Source organism: Semicossyphus pulcher, unplaced genomic scaffold (assembly GCF_022749685.1).
Source record: "Semicossyphus pulcher isolate SPU_LCO1_2020_fin unplaced genomic scaffold, fSemPul1.0.p SCAF_27, whole genome shotgun sequence".
NCBI classification, from domain to species: Eukaryota; Metazoa; Chordata; class Actinopteri; order Labriformes; family Labridae; genus Semicossyphus; species Semicossyphus pulcher.
Window position 1 is genome coordinate 5,068,851 of NW_027211701.1, and position 19,449 is coordinate 5,088,299.

Sequence of the window (19,449 nt, forward strand, 5' to 3'; positions counted from 1 at the left end):
TACTGTACTTAGGGACAATAAATAAATACTTTGTTGATTGTTTTATGCCGCGCTATAATTCTTTTCCTCTTTAGAGAAAAGTATTTCACTTTTAACTTCACTACATTTATTTGACTATGCATTTTTCACACATTATATGAATTTATGATGTGTGCTTATAGATAAAACTATTTAAAAGTATAAAAAGTTGTCTCTATCACTACTAAGTACAACATTAAATGCTGCTCACATGTTAATGCATCAGTAATTATAAGAATCAAATGAGATATTATATAGGAACCCCTTTAAATGTAAAAGTTTTAGGGCTTTATTAATGGTTAACCATTTAACTATTGCATTTAAAACATTTTTGGTTGTAAGGTTATAAATTATAACAGTTTTATTCTCCTACCGAAACATCAGAAAGACTCTCCAGTGGACTGCTTGCTGCAACTTTTCCTATATTAACTGAGGTAAGAGATTATAATATACACTTATAAGATATAAACAGAAGTATAAGTGAATTAGGTCAGTAAAGAATAGAATACAATGGACTATCTTTATTGCACCAGTTCTGTGATGGTTCTCAGTCACCCATCAATTATGGTAATTCGAAGCTTAATCCAAAAGGCAACTGAACTTGGTGGAAGTTGTTGAAGACGTTTCACCTCTCATCTTCAGTCCTATAAGCTGACAGGAGGACGGAACTAGAAAAATAAGCCTCTATAGTATGCCAATAGATGTGTAATCAAGGGTGCACCAGGTACTACAAAATTGAATGTTCAACTCGCCATCAATGCAACAATACAAAAATAGCAGCAACAAGACACAAATGTATGATATGTTATTGAGTTACATAAAGAAGTTTAAAAATTTGTAAAATATCATTAAATGCTCTTTAAACATATCTACACACACATGTCAACATATCCAATAAAAATGGACTGGACTCCATATAGGTGGTTTATTATTGTACTTCCTGTTAACCAACCATAAAGAGATAGTCAAAAAAGCAGAGGCAAAGATATCTGTCAAGATCCTAAAAGATCCCTTTCTTCTTTTTACTATAGGCTAGTACATACTACAGCTGTCCAAAATACTTTGCATGCAATATGTACATGATTAGGATAAACTAATTTGTCGTAACATTGCACTTTGAACTTTGACCCTCTTGCACTAAATTTGAATATGTTGAAAAAGTTACCTTGCAGTAACATACCATCACGCTCAGGTCAGCAATACGATAACATCATACTAGTTTGGAAGTCTGAGGGTTGGAAGATAGCCACCAAATGCTACATTTCCTATAATGCAACCATAACCCTGATGACATCATCTGGGTTGTTTTTTGACTTTGGAAACCAGACATACAAAAGACAATATATCCTACAACACTTTACAGGCTGAGTCATTCTCTACTGTGCGTGTAGTACACTTAACTTGATATGTAAAATGGGTGGAGTGCCCCTTCACTCTCTGGTAGTTAGTAATGTTTCTTATGAAAAACTTAACTTGTTTACTTTGGTGAATACAAGGTGAGACGTTTGTCCAGGTCATCATTTTGAGTCACACAGACATGAACTCATGAGTTCAGGTGAAGCTGATAATCAGCAAGTATGATGAAACAAATAGTTTGGATATAATTACAGTTTAATACACACTTACCTGTAAATAAATGAATAAGAAAAGTGTCTTTATTTATTATTTACTTTGTTTGTAGTGGCACTGGCTTGCAAAAACTGGCAGAATTAGTTATGTAGATTTCCTTTAAGTGTGATTTTTCATTACAACCAGGACTGGCTGTAGGTTTACAGCCTGATAAACAGGCAAAGGGGAGGCAGAGCTACATCATCATTCAGGCCTGCTGTGCAGCTTTTCACAGGTGTGGACTGGACGGCGGTGTGAGACGGTGAGCTGTGCTTGTGGCCAGACGAGACGAGACCTTTAAGTACATACCTTTGGATTTCTCGGTCACGTGACTCGGTTTCTACAACCTGCCTTCTTCCAGCCGGCTGTCCGCTCCCACCATTGCAAAAAAGGTAAACATTTTTTTTTACAGCAGCATTCACAGACTAGCTGTAGTTTACAGACTATTAGCGCCGAAGTTCTCTCTTTTACTCAACCCCCATAAAAAGGCGGAATGACATGAAGCGACAGGCGCTGCTCCGGAAAGAGACCGGGCTGTCAGCGCTCAGCCGGGCCTATCTGTTAGAAACACTGTAAACAAACCGAGCTCCGGAGCTGGATAGATGTAATATCCGCACTCTTTCAGCAACATTTTTGCCGATAGGAACCGATTCGTGGTCGTAAACGTGAGACGAGGGCGATAATAGAGCAACGTGGCGGTGGGATTTGTGGAGATTACAGTCAATAAAGTGCTCTGCACAAGACTGCCTCCTAATCCCTGTGTGAAAGGGATGGGCAGTGCACCGGCTGGATCTGACTTTCTGCAAAAAGCTGGGTGGGGAAACTGAGCAAACTCTTCCTCTTCACTCCACACGTACATATTACACTCCACAAGGGTGTAGGCTCACTTGTGCTGGATGTCAAACACATTGTCAGACTTTTACGAGTAGTTTGAATTCAGATCGTTTACATGACGTAGTTACATGGCTGAATGAGCAGCTTATTTTACACCTCATCACTCATAATTCCTCCCCCAGAGCCAGCCAGACTTCCCAACAGTTCCCCACCCGTTTATTTTGCTGTTTTCTTTGTTGCAGGATGGCAGAGCCTCCCATGTCATGTGATTGTTTTGTTTCCTTGCCCCCTGGATCTCGCGACGACCATGTGATTTTTGGGAAGAACTCAGACCGTCCCCGAGATGAGGTGCAGGAGGTGGCCCACTACCCTGTAGCATCTCACCCTCCAGGGTCCATGCTGGAGGTAAAGCAGCCCTGCATCATGACTGCCAACCGGAATTATGCATAATTAATATACACAAGTAGACTGCATACTTGTGCACTGCAGAAAACCAATTAAGAATAAAAATATTACATTCCTACATCCTCCTTTGTGTTAATAAATAATTGTCCATAATAACCCTTTGAGAAGGTACTCTGAAACAGTGTGGTCTGATATGTATGTGGGACTTTATTTAGAAACAGTCTCTCCTGTTGATGTGTAAGGGAAAGGAAGGAAAAGTTTAACCTGCTGATTTAATCATTTTTCCTTTTAACCTCTCCCTCATACAGTTTTAGTTTAATTTGTCTGTGTTTTGACAAAACAGTCTCCCAGATTTCTGCCCCCGACTAAATACAGAGGAGGGAAATGATATGTATGGTGCCCACAGAATTGAAGATTTTCATGTTTCAAATCGACCAAAACTGTCCTGGCTACCCAGGAGAACAAACAGTCCTTGCTGTAAATAGGCTTCATTAAAGCTGCTTTTTACCAAAGAATTAGTCGCTTTGAAAACTTAACATCATGTTTTGTAGAAGGTTTGGTTAAAGTCATTGCAAAAATTGTCACCAACCAGGTCCATCTTGCAACCTGTTGCCTGTTACCTGTAGGTAGTACTCTGAAATAGATGACATTTTGCTGTTGAGCGTTTGATGCTTTGCATCACAAACTAACGCACATTCAACTCGGTAAATTGAACTAAAATAAAATCTACCAGGGGCTAAGGGAGACAATAAGTTGCAATAAGAGCTGATACGATATATTTTTGTGTGGTGAAGTGCAATTATGTTGCCCTTGGAGATTCACTTTTGTAGCTCACACTTTAAACTGACTTTCAGTGTTCAGCTTTAACCTGTTTATGCTGGGGACTATTGTAGTTGTTGAGTGTGCAAGAGGTGCATATAACTCTGAAAAAATAATTGACTTAATTTAAACCAGTTCTCTCTCACGCTTTTTTTGTCTGCAGTGCACATACATCCAGATCCCTCAGGTGGAGCAGACTCACGCTGTCATCCTCAGTAAACCTGCCTGGATGTGGGGGGCTGAAATGGGAGCCAACGATCAAGGAGTCTGTATCGGGAATGAGGCTGTCTGGACCCGGGAACCTGTCACCCCCGGTGAGGCTCTGCTGGGCATGGACCTTGTGCGGTGAGCTTCATACTGATCATACTGTGTCCTTAAACAGAAAATTCCATATGGATAAGAAACAGCTTATCAGATTTCAGCAATAAAAAAAATCTTCAGGGTGATGGGAGAAACATTTTCTTTCTTATTGAGTACAGTTTGGATATTGTGTATCCAGTTCAAGTTTTAACTTAATCCTCTCAGGCTTTGATCAAAAGGGTGTGTAGATTGTCACGAGCATGCTCAGACGGGTGTATTAAGTACTGTTGAAGCAGAGCACTTAAAGTAGCATTTCCTCCAAAACCCATAATGCATTATGTAAACAGAGAGTAAATGCATACATTAAATATTTGTTGCACTTAAAAAACTGCTTAACTGATGCCTTGTACAGAGAAACTTTTAAATAATCCAGCATGACTTTGATCCTCAGACTGGGGCTGGAGCGAGGTGACAGTGCCTGGGCGGCTCTGACTGTGATCACCGGTCTGCTGGAGCAGCACGGCCAGGGGGGGCCATGCAGGGAGGATCCTGAGCCCTTCAGCTACCACAACACCTTCCTCCTGGTGGACCGCAAGGAGGCCTGGGTCCTGGAAACTGCTGGAAAGCTGTGGGTGGCGCAGAGAGTCACAGGTGATGATGCAGAGTGAAATAGCTGCATGTACAGTCTAGACAATTATCAATTCAATTCATTTCATTTCTCTCGCCCAATGTCAGCTGGGATAGGCCCCAGCCCCCCTCGACCCTGAACAGGATAAGCGGTACAGATAATAGATAGATAGAGGGATATTAATATTTACCAAGTTGTTTACTGCACATTTCAGTTGTCTTTGGTGGTCTGTACTGATTGGAGGTCAGTTGTTTTGTCTTGTATTTGTTCATGAGACATTACCTAGCTGTCTGACTTGTGCATCATTTGGTAGCAGTCACCATATGTGTTATAATGGATCTGTAGCATTCTGTAGAGAAATTTTGCTGATTTTCCACCTCATCTCTGCCGATGGTATCCTTGTGTCTGTGGCTCAGCACAGCTGCAGAATCTCTAAAGGCAATTTTAGCCTGGATTTATTGTCTTCACCTTCGCATTTATTGCAAACCAGCTACGCTATGCTACAAAGAACCAAATCGGCATCTCATAATATGAGTGTGGAGGATGTTATGGACGAGGATATATTTGAAAGTTTCGGCTGACTCAACTTCACCTGTATTTACCTGAGCATGAGTATTTGACTGAAGAAGTACAATGTGACACAGAGACTGATTGCACACAATGAATTCTGGTATAAATAGTCGATGCCAGCCATGAAAACTCAGCTTTCCCTGTCAGTATAGCATGCACAAAGACTTTTTTCTGAATTGACTACATTTACCATCATTATCATCACTGAAAGGACATCAACATAAAAACACGGCAAAAATCCCTTTAAACAACTTGCGCCATTTGTGTGTGTGTGTGTGTATGTATGTGTGTGTGTGTCCCTTTTATTTATGTCTCTGGCAAATATTTGCTGGTATAACTTCTTAGAATTTGAGGTTAATTATGAACAATGAGGTCTTAAATATAGTATACTAAATATAGTATCTAGGTAGTCCCTGTGCTGTATGATATTTGTACTCTGTATGCAGCATCATGTCTTACTGTCAGGACAAGGGTACAAGCCCCAGATTGTAGGGTTATATTAGAGGCCTTTACCATCTGTGGAACATATGACACCCTTTATCTTTTGACCTTTTATTGTAAGAAACAGCAGGAAAAGCAACTAAGGAGTAATTCCTCTGCTGGAACAGGCATAAAAAGAAACAGATGCCACATGTGCAAAGTCACAAAAACAACAAAAAAGAATTACAATCAATCAACCGCTTCATAATATACAACAAAAATGTACAAAGCAGTAGGAATAAAGAGTGAGTGACTCTTTATAGAGAAAGCTCTCTATTGCATATACACCACTTGCTGGCAACAAGCTAACATTTAATTTATTCAGCCATTTTTTCTGTGTAATATGACATCAAGTCTTTCATCTCTGCATTTTTCTGACTTGTTGTTCCGACTTGAAGGAGCTTTCACAGGAATTTTCTCGATTATATCGACGGCACATTAATGCAGAGTTAGACAATGTGGTGCTTTTGGCCAAATGCTAACATGCTCATAATGCCAATTCTCTGCTATTTTTTTAAGATGTTAATCTTCAATATCTTAGCTTCAAGGGATACCAATCCAACATTTGTTAATAAGCACTAAACACAAAGTACATCTGAGGTGGATGGTTAATCATTAGGTCTTCAGGTGTTTGGTAAGAATCCAAAGTATTCGTTGCAAACCATCTGGTAATTGTTGAGCACACCAGCAGACCGCCATTTTCCAAGCCACACTGTTAGCATGGCCAAAAGACTCAAGACAACCAGACTGAAGGTGTGCATTGAGTGCTCTGGAGCTTAATTATTCTTCAAGAGTAAATATATACTAAACCACACTATAGTGTTGAAATATTTACATGACTCATATTTGCTCTTTAATGTGGCAAGCTAAATAAAGTAAATAAAACCCATTCAAACCTTTGGTTCATTATTCATTCCTCAACATGAGTCCACAGCTTATAGAGATGTGTCATATGATTCAGGAAATCCTGCAATTGTGGTGATGAGATGCTCATTCATCAGGGCTGGATTACTCTGTCAGTTGAAGATAAACATCGCAAGCTGCCATGCTCAGGACACATGCAAATACAGCACAGAGTAGCATGCGCTACTTAAACAGCTCGATCCAAGTTCAAGTTTATTTGTGCCATGTAATCCTTCAGGACACTATTCTTGTCACATAAATATCTCTGGTGAATGGGTGGAAAAATTCAACAATGTCGCACTCCAAAAAAAAAAGATTTGCACCAGCTTTTAACAGATAAGTACTTGGGTTTAGTGAAGGCCTCTTCACGTAACAGCCACTTTCTCTTCATAGAGGGCGTGAAAAACATCTCTAACCAGCTGACCATCGGTGCTGAGGTCTCTGCAGAGCACCCGGAGCTGAGGAGTGTGGCCCAGGCCGAGGGCTGGTGGGACGGAGAGGGAGAGTTCAACTTCTCCCAGGTGTTCAGCCCAGAGAACCCACCTGCCAGGATGGAGCTGGCCAAACAGCGCTACAAGGGAGGCACAGAGCTACTCCGGCAACATGACGGTGAGGACGCTCCTACATCTCCCAGAATGCTTTTTATATCATCCTAGGACCGGTTTTTAGAAGGATAGACTTTGGCAGTGACTTCAGATAGCTAACTAAAATTATCTTTGCACCTTCTTGATTATCTTCATTAGTACACATTGGCAATGAATTCTGGGTGAGTTAAGACATGTTGATATGGCTGAAGATGCAAATGCTTCAAACTGTTACGGTTCACGCTAACAGCAGAAAACATTTCCGAAAACAACAAGACCCCCTCCAGTGAAAATCAAGTGTTTGCCTTGGGAGGATTTTTTGCAAGGTAATTTAACGTTTTTTGCAGAAAAAAACATATCAGACACAATTTATTATTTCAAGCAGAGCATTTTATATGTCTTACAACATGACTGAAGCTGATCTTTAAAGTTGTAATCTTGAATATCTCAATTTCGTTCTCTTTGACGGCACCTATGGCGATAAATGGCAATTGTGGGAGCACACTACGCAAATATCCAGACAGTGTTGCATGTGTGACATCCACGGTTGGCTCCAGTTGTAACTCTTGATTTTCCTCACTGACGGTCACTTTCCTTTTTAGACTGTTTGCCTTCGTCTGAGCGCCCAAATGTGTTTCCTTTTCTTTGGATTTTTTCACTTATTGTTGAAGTTGAATCTGTAGTCATCGATCTTTTCTTTGTTTGTTCAGCCATAGTAGATTACTGTTTACTCACAACACTTGCAGAGACTGGAAAAGCAGCCGCTTAGCTCAGCCTACCCTCTCTGGCAGACCAACCATTGCTGGGTGATGGAAAACGTGTCACTAACTGGATGCTGCTTCGGATTTTTTCCCACGAAAGTCGCACCAGACACCCAGTCTGTAATTCTGCAAATGCAATGGCTTTCATCAGTGGGCCATAGGCTCAATCGCCATTGTGTTACCTCCTTAGGCAATAGATAGTGACTTAACAGACATTTATTTAAATGAAAATCTTCAAGATTATCACTTTAAACTAAATTTTTAAGCAAAAACTCAGGATAGAAAGAAAAAAAACATTTAGAAAAAATTGCAATCATGACAGTAAATACTAATAAATTCCAGAGTTGGGCGTCAAAAACAGACACACCATTGTCTGCTCTGACAAACAAAAATGACTAACAATGTCATCACTGCTTCATCAACCACAAAGACGAAGACATGTTTTTATTATTTCATAATCTGGTGCAACATGGCAGCAAAATGAGTATAAAGGGTGGATGAAATTAAGGGCCTTTTCTGGGGAACCTGTCTAACGTGCATTAAAGTGATCTATTTGCAAGATTAATTGTGGTCTAAAACTAAGGACCAAGCTCAATATTTGTGTGAAACTGGCTCCTAAAAACGTGCCTGCACTCGCTGCATACAGTAATAGTGGAGAGGACAAAAGTATAACAAGAAAGCATGAATGTATTATTTTAAACTTACTGTTTCTGCTCTCAGGCTCAGTGACGGCAGAGGTGATGATTTCCATTCTGAGGGACAAGCCGAGTGGCATCTGTATGGATTCAGGAGGTTTCTGCACCACAGGCAGCATGGTGTCTATCCTGCCCAGTGACACCAGCCTGCCATGCGTCCACTTCTTCACTGCCACCCCCGACCCCTCCAGGTTTGTCCCTAGCTAAACTAGTAAACCATCTGCTGTATTATAAACAACTGTTCAGGCTGGAATAACATTTTAATGACACATATGATATTTATATCTGAAGCTATAATTTGAGTATTCTGCTGCTCTCTGTAGCCAACAGGTATGAATACAATACTGTTTATATACTGTTATTATCCCTTTAAATAAAGCCTTTAGACTGCTGTTCTAGTTAATAAGTGAAAGGTTTTACCACTGATTCATAATATATTTAATATGTGTGCTATAATGAGTGTAACGCTTGATTTTGTGCCTTATTACATTTCTGTTTGCAAATAATTTCAATTGAAAATTTTTTTTATTTGGCCACGGACAAACAATACAATTTAAAATCCAAGAAGATTAAAATTTCCAGTTATAAACAAAAAATGAAAAGAAATTCATTTTGGTTTAAATGGGGCAGTTATCTCTGGGAATTAAAATTAAAGTAAAAAAAAAAAAGTCAAAAGTTTATTTTTTTGTAAATATGTGAAAAAAATTATTAGAATTAAATTACACAGTTTTATCAGGAATTTTATGAAAATATCAGCTGCATAAAATTAAACGTTACCTCAATATGTTTTAAATGTTGCAACCTAAGACACTTTCCCCAAAAGGCAGAAAAACATCCTTAATTTGGACTCTTTCTTATCATATCCTAAATTCAGCATCAGTCTGTTGCATGCAAGAGAAACATTAGGAAAAACTTAAAAAAAAAAAACTTGCACTGGTGTGCACTTGATTCTGTTTGGGGGGGGAACGTGCTATGGAAATGATATGTTTTTATATTTTTGGCATCAGAAATCAAAGATGTTAGCATAAGCAGCATTATCTTCACTGAATAGATAGTCAAAAGAAAGAAAGTACAAACATTAATACAAATGGCTTACACACTAATTGATCAAATCAAATGCCTCAATTTAGGTTAAAGCACCAAATATGCTTAATCTTTGATTTGGAAATAGTGCCAGTTAATCATGCAGTGAATACACTAATTACTCCAGTCTGAGAAGAAAGTAACCTTCAAAACGAATTTTTAAAAAAAATAGCCCACACACCGATTGACCAGTTGAAGCAAAATGTATTTGAATTTCATTTAATTTAATTTACATTTCATTTCTATTTCAAATGCAACATAATGAAGGTGATCAGACCTCAATACTCTTTCCCTCCTAATCTTTACTTCTGTATTCTGTCTCCACTTTGGGTTGATGGGATTTTCTGAGTCTGGGTTTCTCTCTTTCCTCTTCCTCTCCCTGTCGACCCGCCCCTCCCACTTTCTGGTAGGTCTGTATTCAAGCCTTTTGTCTTCTCGGACTCTGTCACCCCAGTGCTGAGGGTGGTCTCCCCACAGTTTGGGCCGGATGACCCTGTCAGGAAGCAGCCTCGCTTTCAGAGCCAGGTGGACCGCAGACACGACCTGTATAAGGCCCACCAGGTGGCGCTCAACACCATGGAGACCAACCCGGTGGGTTCTAATGGCTGACCTAGGTCAATGATAGTCTATGTGCAGAGCTTTTCACAGCTGGATGTTCTCACTCATTTCAATTATACAAGCAAATTTGACTCATATTTACTGACAGTTGAACTCAGTCCATTGTTATTGAGTTGCACAGAACAGGACTGACACTCCCAGTGCAGAGCTAAACATAGCAGGACCTCACAGTTTGTGCAGACAAGACACATGAGCACGAGTGTAGACTAAACATAAACACACCTCAAGTACACATTCAAAGCCAAAGAGCAGTGGTTTCAATCACTGTGCAACCAAAGACGAGCATGAGAATGCTGCAACAACAAAAATTAAATTGGAAAGCTTATGAATTTGAAAGATTGCTTTATTTTGAGTGTGATGTTGATGTAAACTATTCTCCCACAATGCAATGCAAAAAGAAAATTAATATACTCCTGAGCTGTAAAATGCTAGCAAATGTTACTTTTACTGAACAGCTGCCATTGTTGCCACACGTGAAAATTACATAAAGGAAAATGCTTAAATATGGTGTTACTATAGGCTACTTTTAGTAAAGCACTGTTTGTTCTGTTAGATTGTTTTTGGGGCTTTTGCCTTTATTTATAGGACAGCTGAAGAGAGACAGGAAATGTTGGGAGTAGAGAGTGGGGGATGACATGCACCAAATGATCGGCAGACCGGGAGTCGAGCCTGTGATCAGTGCATTGAAGACTGTAGCCTCTGTACATGGGGCGCCTGCTCTACCAACTGAGCTAAACCAGCACCCCAGGTTTATACTTAATCCCAAACAACTGTGATGCGATTGGCTATTATTCATTTCTTTCAAGTTTTCCCTCAGGTCTTTCTGCCAGGAAGCTTTTACCCTGAAGTACAGGGGACAGCTGTTGGGCCTGTATAGAAGTCCACATTGATGTATTGTTTTAGTCTAAACCTTTATCTTATCCTACATTTAACGAGGTAATGATGCTGCTTAAATCCAAACTGTGACCATTACACATCTTTTCCTGGTTGGAAAAAATCATGGCTTGGGTTAAAATATTATTTAAACATAGACAGTTGGTTTCACTAGGGTCACAGGGTCACGAAAAGAGCCCTCCTGGCAAAAAGTCCTGTGTTTGACCGACTGGCTTTCATAGCCAATCAAAGCACAATGATACAGGCCAATCACAACACAGTATGACAGGAAAATGAGGTTAATTTGCAATGGGGTTATTTAAAAAAGAAAGAAAATAATTTATATAAAATATCCGCAAAAGATCTTGGAAATGAAAAACAAACCTTTGCATACAGAGGTCATTCTCCACCTAGGTTTCACAGAACAATCCCAATTCAACATCATCTCATAGCTTTTTCCTTTGCGTATAGTTTTTAAACAGTTTTTTATTAACTTGGGGTTTCCTGTTGGGGTGTCAGTTTAGTAGTTTCATATATAGCATCTGTAGGATCTCTCCATGTTTGATTAAAGTTAGCATTAAAGTTCATTTAGCAGTGGTTATTCAATGTCACAGTTTAAGTTGATGTATTTTAGTGCTTGATTTGCATTATTTCCTGATAAGTCGCTAATTTATTTATGATATTACCTGCAAAAACAGAATACTTCAGGAATCACTATGAAGCAGACAATGTATATTCTAAGTATGTTGTATGGCATTGGGACACAGCTATTGCCTGTGCTTTTCTGAGTAGCTAGAGCACGTCTGAACCCAGATTAGCCTGTAGAGGAAATGGAGGAGTGTGATAACAGGTGTGCGACTGCTGTCATTACGTGTTGCCTCCCGCACAGACGTCTGGTGGAATTAGACTGAAGACTTTCAAAAGGCTGAAAGTGGAATCTGGATTTTTGTAGATGTGCATACATCACACAGGGCCTCAGCACAATTTAGGATTTAGATAAATGTCTCTTCTGCTTAAGCAGGTTTATACATATATGTGCTATTTGACCCAGGTGTGACTGTTGTTTTGACATCTCTGTGTCTCTCTTTCTCTGTGTAAGGACGAAGGTTTAGCCACCCTTGAGATTCTGATGGACCTGGAGTCGCAGTGTCTGAGCGAGATTTCAGCCATGCTGAATGGAGAGATTCCAGGGGAGGAACTGGGGGACTTGTTTTTTGATTGCGTGGACACAGAGTTTAAGTTCTACCAGTGAGCAGGTGGGACTCTTCAGCAGCTTTTATTTTGTAGTTTTGTATCGTGCATAACTGTGGTTCGGTTTTGAAAGGAAACTTCATACTTCAACTAGGAAGCTATGAAAATAAAACCCTTAAGAGGTGACTTCAGTGTTATTTTGATGAATATGAATGAGTATAATAATACAATGACCAGTAAAACTACTGGTGATATAATATAGACCATGTATTTTTACACAAATGCACAAATTGATCATGTGATATCCGTATAAGCCTATATGTTTTCCAAAATGCGCAATTATGAGCATGCACTCCATAGGTCGATCATGTATAATTATTTTGAATATTCTTTGAGTTTTTTGTTAAAGAAAGCAGCCTACTGAGTACCCTTGCAAAGTTGTATTCAATGTAGAAAAGCCTGAAGCATCCCCTGCTTTAATTGCTTTTTTTTTTAAACCCTTAATGGGGCTATGATTTACAAAAAGAACATTCATCAGTATTAAAAAAAAAAGACTCAAAAATAGTGATTGAGAACATAAAATAGGGTATCAAATGAAGCGAGAAGTAGGGCCATTTTCCCATCTGCTAACATAGAATCAGACTTCTTTTTGCAACAAGTGGAGTTGGCCTCGCTGGCTATGAGAAAGACTGCTGGTTCAAGGTACCAAGACGCTTGGTTCATTTCTTATACACAGTCAATGGGATCCCTGCATAACTCAGGAACACACCACATAATATAATGTCTAATTCAGATTCAGCTTGTCAATAATTAAAAAGATCAAAGAGACTGTACATTTGCATGTGAGAAAATGTGAAGGAACAGAGAAATGAATAAATTTGCCTTCTAACTGAGTGTGATAGCAGTCAGAGCAGTCACAGAGAGTTAACCTGCTCAGATATGGATCTAAACTTCATCTTCAACAGTCAGGTGTTGTGTTTTTGGCATCAGCCAGAAAGTCTTAAAACAAACACTAGATAGTGTCAGCCTTTCTGCAGTTTTTCAGTAAGATTAAGAGGTCAAAGCCATTATGAGAACTTGAAAGTTGTTGTTCTAACAACAAGTTTATATTTTCTGTTATTATGTTTCATTCATTCACTCTGAGCAAATATATACACTTGCCCTGTGTGGAAGTGTGATCATGACTGTTCCCAGCAAAGATGAATTAAGTGCCTAATGCGTGCTGTGTTTGACTGTCCTCTGTTACAGCGCCCTCAGGTGGAGATCCCTAGCGCTCGCACAGTTGCAGGACTGAGGCCATGGGACTGATAAAAAACTGTGTTCTCGTCTGATGGGCCTCCGCCTCGCTCACACAACACACCTCCCTGACACCATTCCATCATTAACACAGACTAAATGTCTAATGTGCACATGTGATTGGAGCATATGTATCATCTGTATCACCCAGAGAGCAATGACTCCGCCTCAGTATTGAGTATAATGATGTAGATAAACAGGAGCCTATGTAGAGGAAGTTGAACAAATACTGTGAGTATGGCATTTATATAACATTTTGTTGTTGCAAATGAATCTGATGGCTATCTGTAGGGAAAAGACCTAATAAAGAATGAGCATAGTCTTTTTGGGTGTGTTGTGAGCTTTTTGTACACCTTAATGGGGCTGCTGTTGGTAATGTTTGACTGTCTCCACATTAAGCCACCTTAATGTTATGCAATAAATGAATTAATGCATCTTTTTCTGTATTTTCTTTTAGAACAAAACAATTTTCTTCTTCCCCCAAAATATACATCTATCAAATGGCCTCCAGAGTGCGTAAATCTTATAATGCTCACTTGGTGTTTGAGTGTGTATTGGACTTCATTAAATCTAAAACATTTACATTACAGTGAAGCTTTAGATATTAGGCTTTAGATATTAGGAAAAAATGGAAAATTATATAAAAAAATGTAGTTGTTACTGCATGTTTGGAAAGTGTAGAAAAGAATTTGACCCTCTAATTGAATAAGTTAATTCAGCATCTGCTTTTGACTTTAGATTTTAAAAAAAGTCACTCTAGCCCTAAAGAATTACTGCTGGATTTTCCCGATAGATAGACTTCATACAGTTTATGAACGAAGTAATACAGTATTTTCACACAGTCGATGATCATTACACCTCAGTCCAATAGGTGGCGCTAGTGCACCTACAGGCACATTTGGTAGCACCCAATAAAACCCAAAGAAGAGTTCTAAGCATTAGATTGTTCCCCCTCCATCCAGGAGGTGGCAGTAATTCAAATCATTATTGCTGACTAGAGGCTCAGGCGCTCGTACCACAACCTAGTAAAATTTGGGTTACAAATGTAATGTCAGCTAATTTGGCAGTTTATTGTTGTAAATATTTATTTTTACAAAGTCAAACGCATAGTTTCATCATTTCCCCCTGCATACTTAGAGAAAGTGGAGTCCTACGGGAAAGGTACTGTAACGTTTAGTTGCTACCCAGCGCTATGCGGAGCGGTCGGCTAGCAGCGTTAGGTTAGCCATGATCTGTCCTCTGCAGATTTTATTATAGCAGAGTTTTCTTCAAGCCAGGCTAAGGTGTTACTACAGTTGTGTTGCTATCGGCAAAAAAACACCTGTCAATGATAATAACGACCCCTTGTGAGTTTATTTCTTTCGTATACCAGCTAAACGGCTAGTATCCGAGCTAGCAAGCTCTGCTACTCTGCAACCGACTTAGCTAACTAGTGTGAACATTAGCTAAGGTAAAAAGGTACTGTAGCCGTTTTACCTTGCAATCAAGCACAGTGCTAACTGTAAGGTAGCGGAAAAAATGTTAATTGCTAGCTTTAGCAGGTGATTTTACTTAATAGTTAATCTCTGGTTGAAGGCAGTTGGTGTTTTTGTAATCTGAAGTGATCTCTACTCACCTTTATGCATGACGGCATACTATAATTTCTTTAGCTACGTTACTTTACTTTTATCTCATTAAACTTATTTTAGGACACATTTCTATTTGGTCACTTATTTAAAATCATATCATAGTTTTTATATTCCTAAATGTGTTAAATGATCATTTCCGAAATCTTCAACTGCCTGTATACTCATGATAAATCATTTAGTTTTCATAGTGCTGTTAGAGCCCATAAAACACCAGATATTATTATACATGTGTCATATAGTGTAAAAGAGGCAGTTCTCTGTCTATGTCTTTGTAAATCATTTGCCTTGTGTCATTAAATAATTTTCTCTCTCACTTTTTTTGCAGCAGTCTTAAACATCCATTCAGCTGCTGAGATTAGATGATGTACACTAACAGGTCTGAGCAGAGTCACAGGCGGCAGTACAGTGAGAGAAGTTCAAGGCAGTGGGATGATTGTGACGATAGATGGGAAGGAAGGCATGAACCTCATAGAGATGTACAGCAGGATTCCTATCATAAATTAGTTCCGGATGAACACAGAAGCTCAGAGAGAACAAGTAGAAGTAGAGAGTACAGTCACTCACCCAAGAGGCTGTACAACAAAGACTCATTGAACAGAGACTGGAGTAGGAAGAGCCCAGTGAGGAGACGCACGTCTTCATCGGATTGGGGTTCCTCTGAAAAGAAGAGGCAAAGGTTTACAGAGGATGATGAAGATGATTACAGATACAGACATGACACTGAGGATAAATCCCACAGGCTTTCTCCAGACAGTTTTCCACGCTCACACACAACGAAGGAATTTTCACAACCACAGGAAGAGGATTTCAAATACAGGAAAACAACCCAAGACTCCAGACACAAATATCGGCATGAGGACTTCCCCTACAGGCAACAAAAAGATGATTTTACTTGCAGACCATCATCTGGATATCATAAAGATAGAGATAGCAAGGACCATTCACAAGAGAGGAGACGATCACAAGATTACTCTACAAGGGTGAGTTAAAATGCATCAGAATCAGAATAATTAGATTCTGGGTTTATTGCCAAGTATGATTTTTGGTGAGGTTGATTGAATTATTCCTCTATACCAAACAGAGTTATGCCAAACCCAGAGAGAGGAATGACAGCCCTTCCACCGATCATGAGGATCATCGTCATAATAGAGCAATGTTTTCTTTCACTGGATCTAGTGTACAGGTGGGTTTATTTGCAAAAAAAACTTGAAAAAGTGTAGTTGCATGAAAATGTGATTGTCAAGCAGAATGATAGACCAACACTGTCATTAAAAATCTGCCATTGTCAACATATTCCAACTCTACTGCAGTTACAAGCATTTTTTCAAAAAGCTTTATGTATTCACATTGTTCTGTAATAATTGATACATTAAAAAAAAAGCCTAAGGCAGGATAAGTCCCAACATCAGCTTGAAAGGCAACCTATCACCATAGTTAATAACATATCCTCTCTTATGCGCATGAATCTGAGAGGGCCCTCAAATTACTCAGTATTGTTCAATTTTTAAGATCAACAATTTAATCTTGGTTGCTACGAATGACGCACAGCTTGTTCTGTTTACTACAAGTATATTTGTCAAAGACTGCTTATATTTGCCCATAAATTTGGGTTACTTCTGTGTGTTTCCCATCAGTCCTTTGAATCCGATGTCTCCTACCAAAATGCTGCTGCTCCTGAGCAGAAGACTCAAACCAAGGGTTTCCAGCGATTCCTTGATGTGCTCAACAAGGGTGTGAATGTCGACACGCTCACCAAGATAGTGACTCAGAACTCTGAAGGAGTGGATGGTCGACCACAGTCTCCAATTTCTTTCACGCAACCTGCAGATCGTCCATGGTCGCCCAGTTTTGCTGGAGGGCAAAAGGGAAGCAACAAAAATACCCGTCTCTGGAGCGAGAGCGAGGTTTCCCAACAATTGGCTTCTCCTCATCACAGGTCTTTCAGCCCAATTAGAAACTATCTGTCGGATGAAAGGTCTCTGCAAAGGGGTGATGGAGAGCAAAGGGGTGATGGAGAACAGAGCTGCTTGAGCTCCAGAAGTAGATCCAGGTCTCCCTCTGTGGTGGAAAAGACACCACTGACACCTGAAGATGAGCACAAGCACAGGCAAATGCAGGATGTTTTGCAGGCCATTGGCTTGAATTTAGGATTTGAGGAACTGGGCCAAATGTCACATCGGATCCAGGAGCGGTTATATGGAAAGAGGGACAGTGACAGGGAACGCCATCGTAGGGAAAGCAGGGAAAGGGACACAAGGAGAGCGTATTCACCAAGACTGCAAAGCAGATCATCATCGAGCAGATCAAGTTTTAGTCCTCCAGCTCAGGAATATTACATGAAAGAAGATGCAGATAGTGCAAAGAGGGATGTAACTGAATTACAGCAAATACAGATACTTCAATCTGTTAAGTTTGAGACGAACTGCAGCAGAAACGCTTTACAGGAGAATGAGAAATGTGAAACAAACTCTCAGGAAAGGACTGCTGCTTGTCAAGAATATTCTCAAAATAACGCATACACTTTGTCAGAGCCATCTCCTCCACCGGTGATGTCGGTGTACTCTCCAGTAGCCTGTTCACCTCTGCCATATACAACTATGCCCCCAGCTCTTCCTCCTGCTCTTCCTCCCACTCTTCCTCCTGCTCTGCCTCTATCTTTGCCTCCGCCTCTCCCCCCTGCTCTGCCTCCTTATTTGCCCAATGTTGGACCCAGGTTTTTTTTATCTCGCCATCCTCCCCTCCTCCCTGTACCCAGCATACCACCTTTGAACCTCTTTCCAGGACTGCTCCCTCAAACGAGCCACCTATTCCCACAACACATTAATAATTCTCAGCCACCCTTTTTTAACCTGCCACAAATTAACCCAATTCAGCCTATGAACAACACTCAGAATAAAAAACCACTGTCGAGGCCCCGCTGTTTGCAGGTCATTCAAACCAAGCAACCTGGCTGAAGACAGTCACATAGGGTGAAAATCTGACTGGTGTAGTTGATAAAGTGTCTTTTCCCCCTGCAGAATAATAAAAGGTATTCATAAAGGTAAACAGTTGGGCGTTTGAATATCACCTCAGAAATAAGTTGGCATAGCACATTTAGGGCTATCAAATATTTGCACTTCTGTCTGCGTCATCTGGCAGATGAATTATCTGAAGACGTCGCCTCCGAAACAAATGACTCCAGAGATTAAAACTGGTAAAAACACTAAATTTAGAAGGTTCACATTAAACGTTTGTGTTTTTCTAAAGCTCCTCTTTGTCGGACACTTTGTAGGTGCTTAGCTTGTATTTAGGTTAGAGTTCCTTCAGCGTTCATCATACATGAGCTGAATTATCCACAGAGGTCTCCTCCTCTGCAAAATAAACAGATACAGTGTTTAAAATGGTTAAAAACAATGAAAAGAGCAGTTTCTTCTAAAAAATGATATCTCTCTAACCCTCTGCTGGGGTTTCAGGGGCTGTGAACCAACTACTGTTCTATCTTTAACTCACTAGCTGATCAAAATCTTTTATCCAACTCAATTATATAGTTAAAAACAATGGTGATGTTAATTGAAACACTTAAAGTATTTTTGCTGGATATGTTTTAATTGTTGGTCAACAGCTCGTTATGGAAAACTTTTATAAATGAGAGTCTTTCACGTAATACATAGGCTGTTATGGAGTTTGGTGTGGCACAGAACTGAAGCTTCTTATTAATCATCAATATCCAATTTAACTGATAAAATCCTTATAGCCCTACTACATTTGGAAGCAACCTGTCCAGCAGCAATACAAAGCAAGGCTAAATACCACGAAAACAGACAAATAAATGACAAACCTATAGATGTTATTGGAGTTATACACTTGCCACAATGTCATGCCACTAAAATACACTGACACAGTGTGCATTGTTGCTGTCCTTGATTTTGCCTTTCAAAAATAGTTTAAACACCATGATTTGTCACATAATTGTTGTTTAAATTGTATGTTTCTAGAGAGGTCATCTTGTAGGATACAAATCTGAATCCTAATGAAACATCACCGTAGTCGAGTGTTCAGTCTCTCTGGCTTTGGTCGATCTGAGGTTACTAAACCTGCTCTTTACTTCAGCTATTGATTTGATAGGTTGAAATGTTTAATTTCTGTGTACAAGTGCAGAAAATGTAAATAATTTGA

General features: G+C 39.6%; 2 protein-coding genes across 2 annotated transcripts; both read left to right on the forward strand.

The window, feature by feature from the left end:
- The first annotated feature begins 1,886 nt into the window (after positions 1-1,886).
- Positions 1,887-14,100, forward strand: scrn2 (secernin 2). The gene is made up of 9 exons (XM_069676919.1): positions 1,887-2,018; positions 2,703-2,865; positions 3,848-4,029; positions 4,436-4,635; positions 6,959-7,174; positions 8,631-8,796; positions 10,099-10,279; positions 12,279-12,435; positions 13,619-14,100. The coding sequence occupies exons 2-8, from the start codon at positions 2,704-2,706 to the stop codon at positions 12,429-12,431; spliced, it is 1,260 nt and encodes a 419-aa protein (XP_069533020.1). The 5' UTR covers positions 1,887-2,018; position 2,703; the 3' UTR covers positions 12,432-12,435; positions 13,619-14,100.
- Positions 14,101-14,676: 576 nt separating this feature from the next.
- Positions 14,677-19,449, forward strand: LOC138604887 (histone-lysine N-methyltransferase SETD1B-like). Its single transcript, XM_069676922.1, has 4 exons — positions 14,677-14,827; positions 15,620-16,274; positions 16,376-16,477; positions 16,929-19,449. The coding sequence occupies exons 2-4, from the start codon at positions 15,654-15,656 to the stop codon at positions 18,246-18,248; spliced, it is 2,043 nt and encodes a 680-aa protein (XP_069533023.1). The 5' UTR covers positions 14,677-14,827; positions 15,620-15,653; the 3' UTR covers positions 18,249-19,449.

Bases quoted from the DNA above. Each gene is read 5' to 3' on its own strand.
- scrn2 (XM_069676919.1), top strand. From the start codon at position 2,704: ATGGCAGAGCCTCCCATGTCATGTGATTGTTTTGTTTCCTTGCCCCCT. The intron at 2,866-3,847 runs GTAAAGCAGCCC...TTTTGTCTGCAG, and splicing joins CTCCAGGGTCCATGCTGGAG to TGCACATACATCCAGATCCC. The intron at 7,175-8,630 runs GTGAGGACGCTC...TTCTGCTCTCAG, and splicing joins GCTACTCCGGCAACATGACG to GCTCAGTGACGGCAGAGGTG.
- LOC138604887 (XM_069676922.1), top strand. From the start codon at position 15,654: ATGATGTACACTAACAGGTCTGAGCAGAGTCACAGGCGGCAGTACAGT. The intron at 16,275-16,375 runs GTGAGTTAAAAT...TATACCAAACAG, and splicing joins CACAAGATTACTCTACAAGG to AGTTATGCCAAACCCAGAGA. The intron at 16,478-16,928 runs GTGGGTTTATTT...GTTTCCCATCAG, and splicing joins TCACTGGATCTAGTGTACAG to TCCTTTGAATCCGATGTCTC.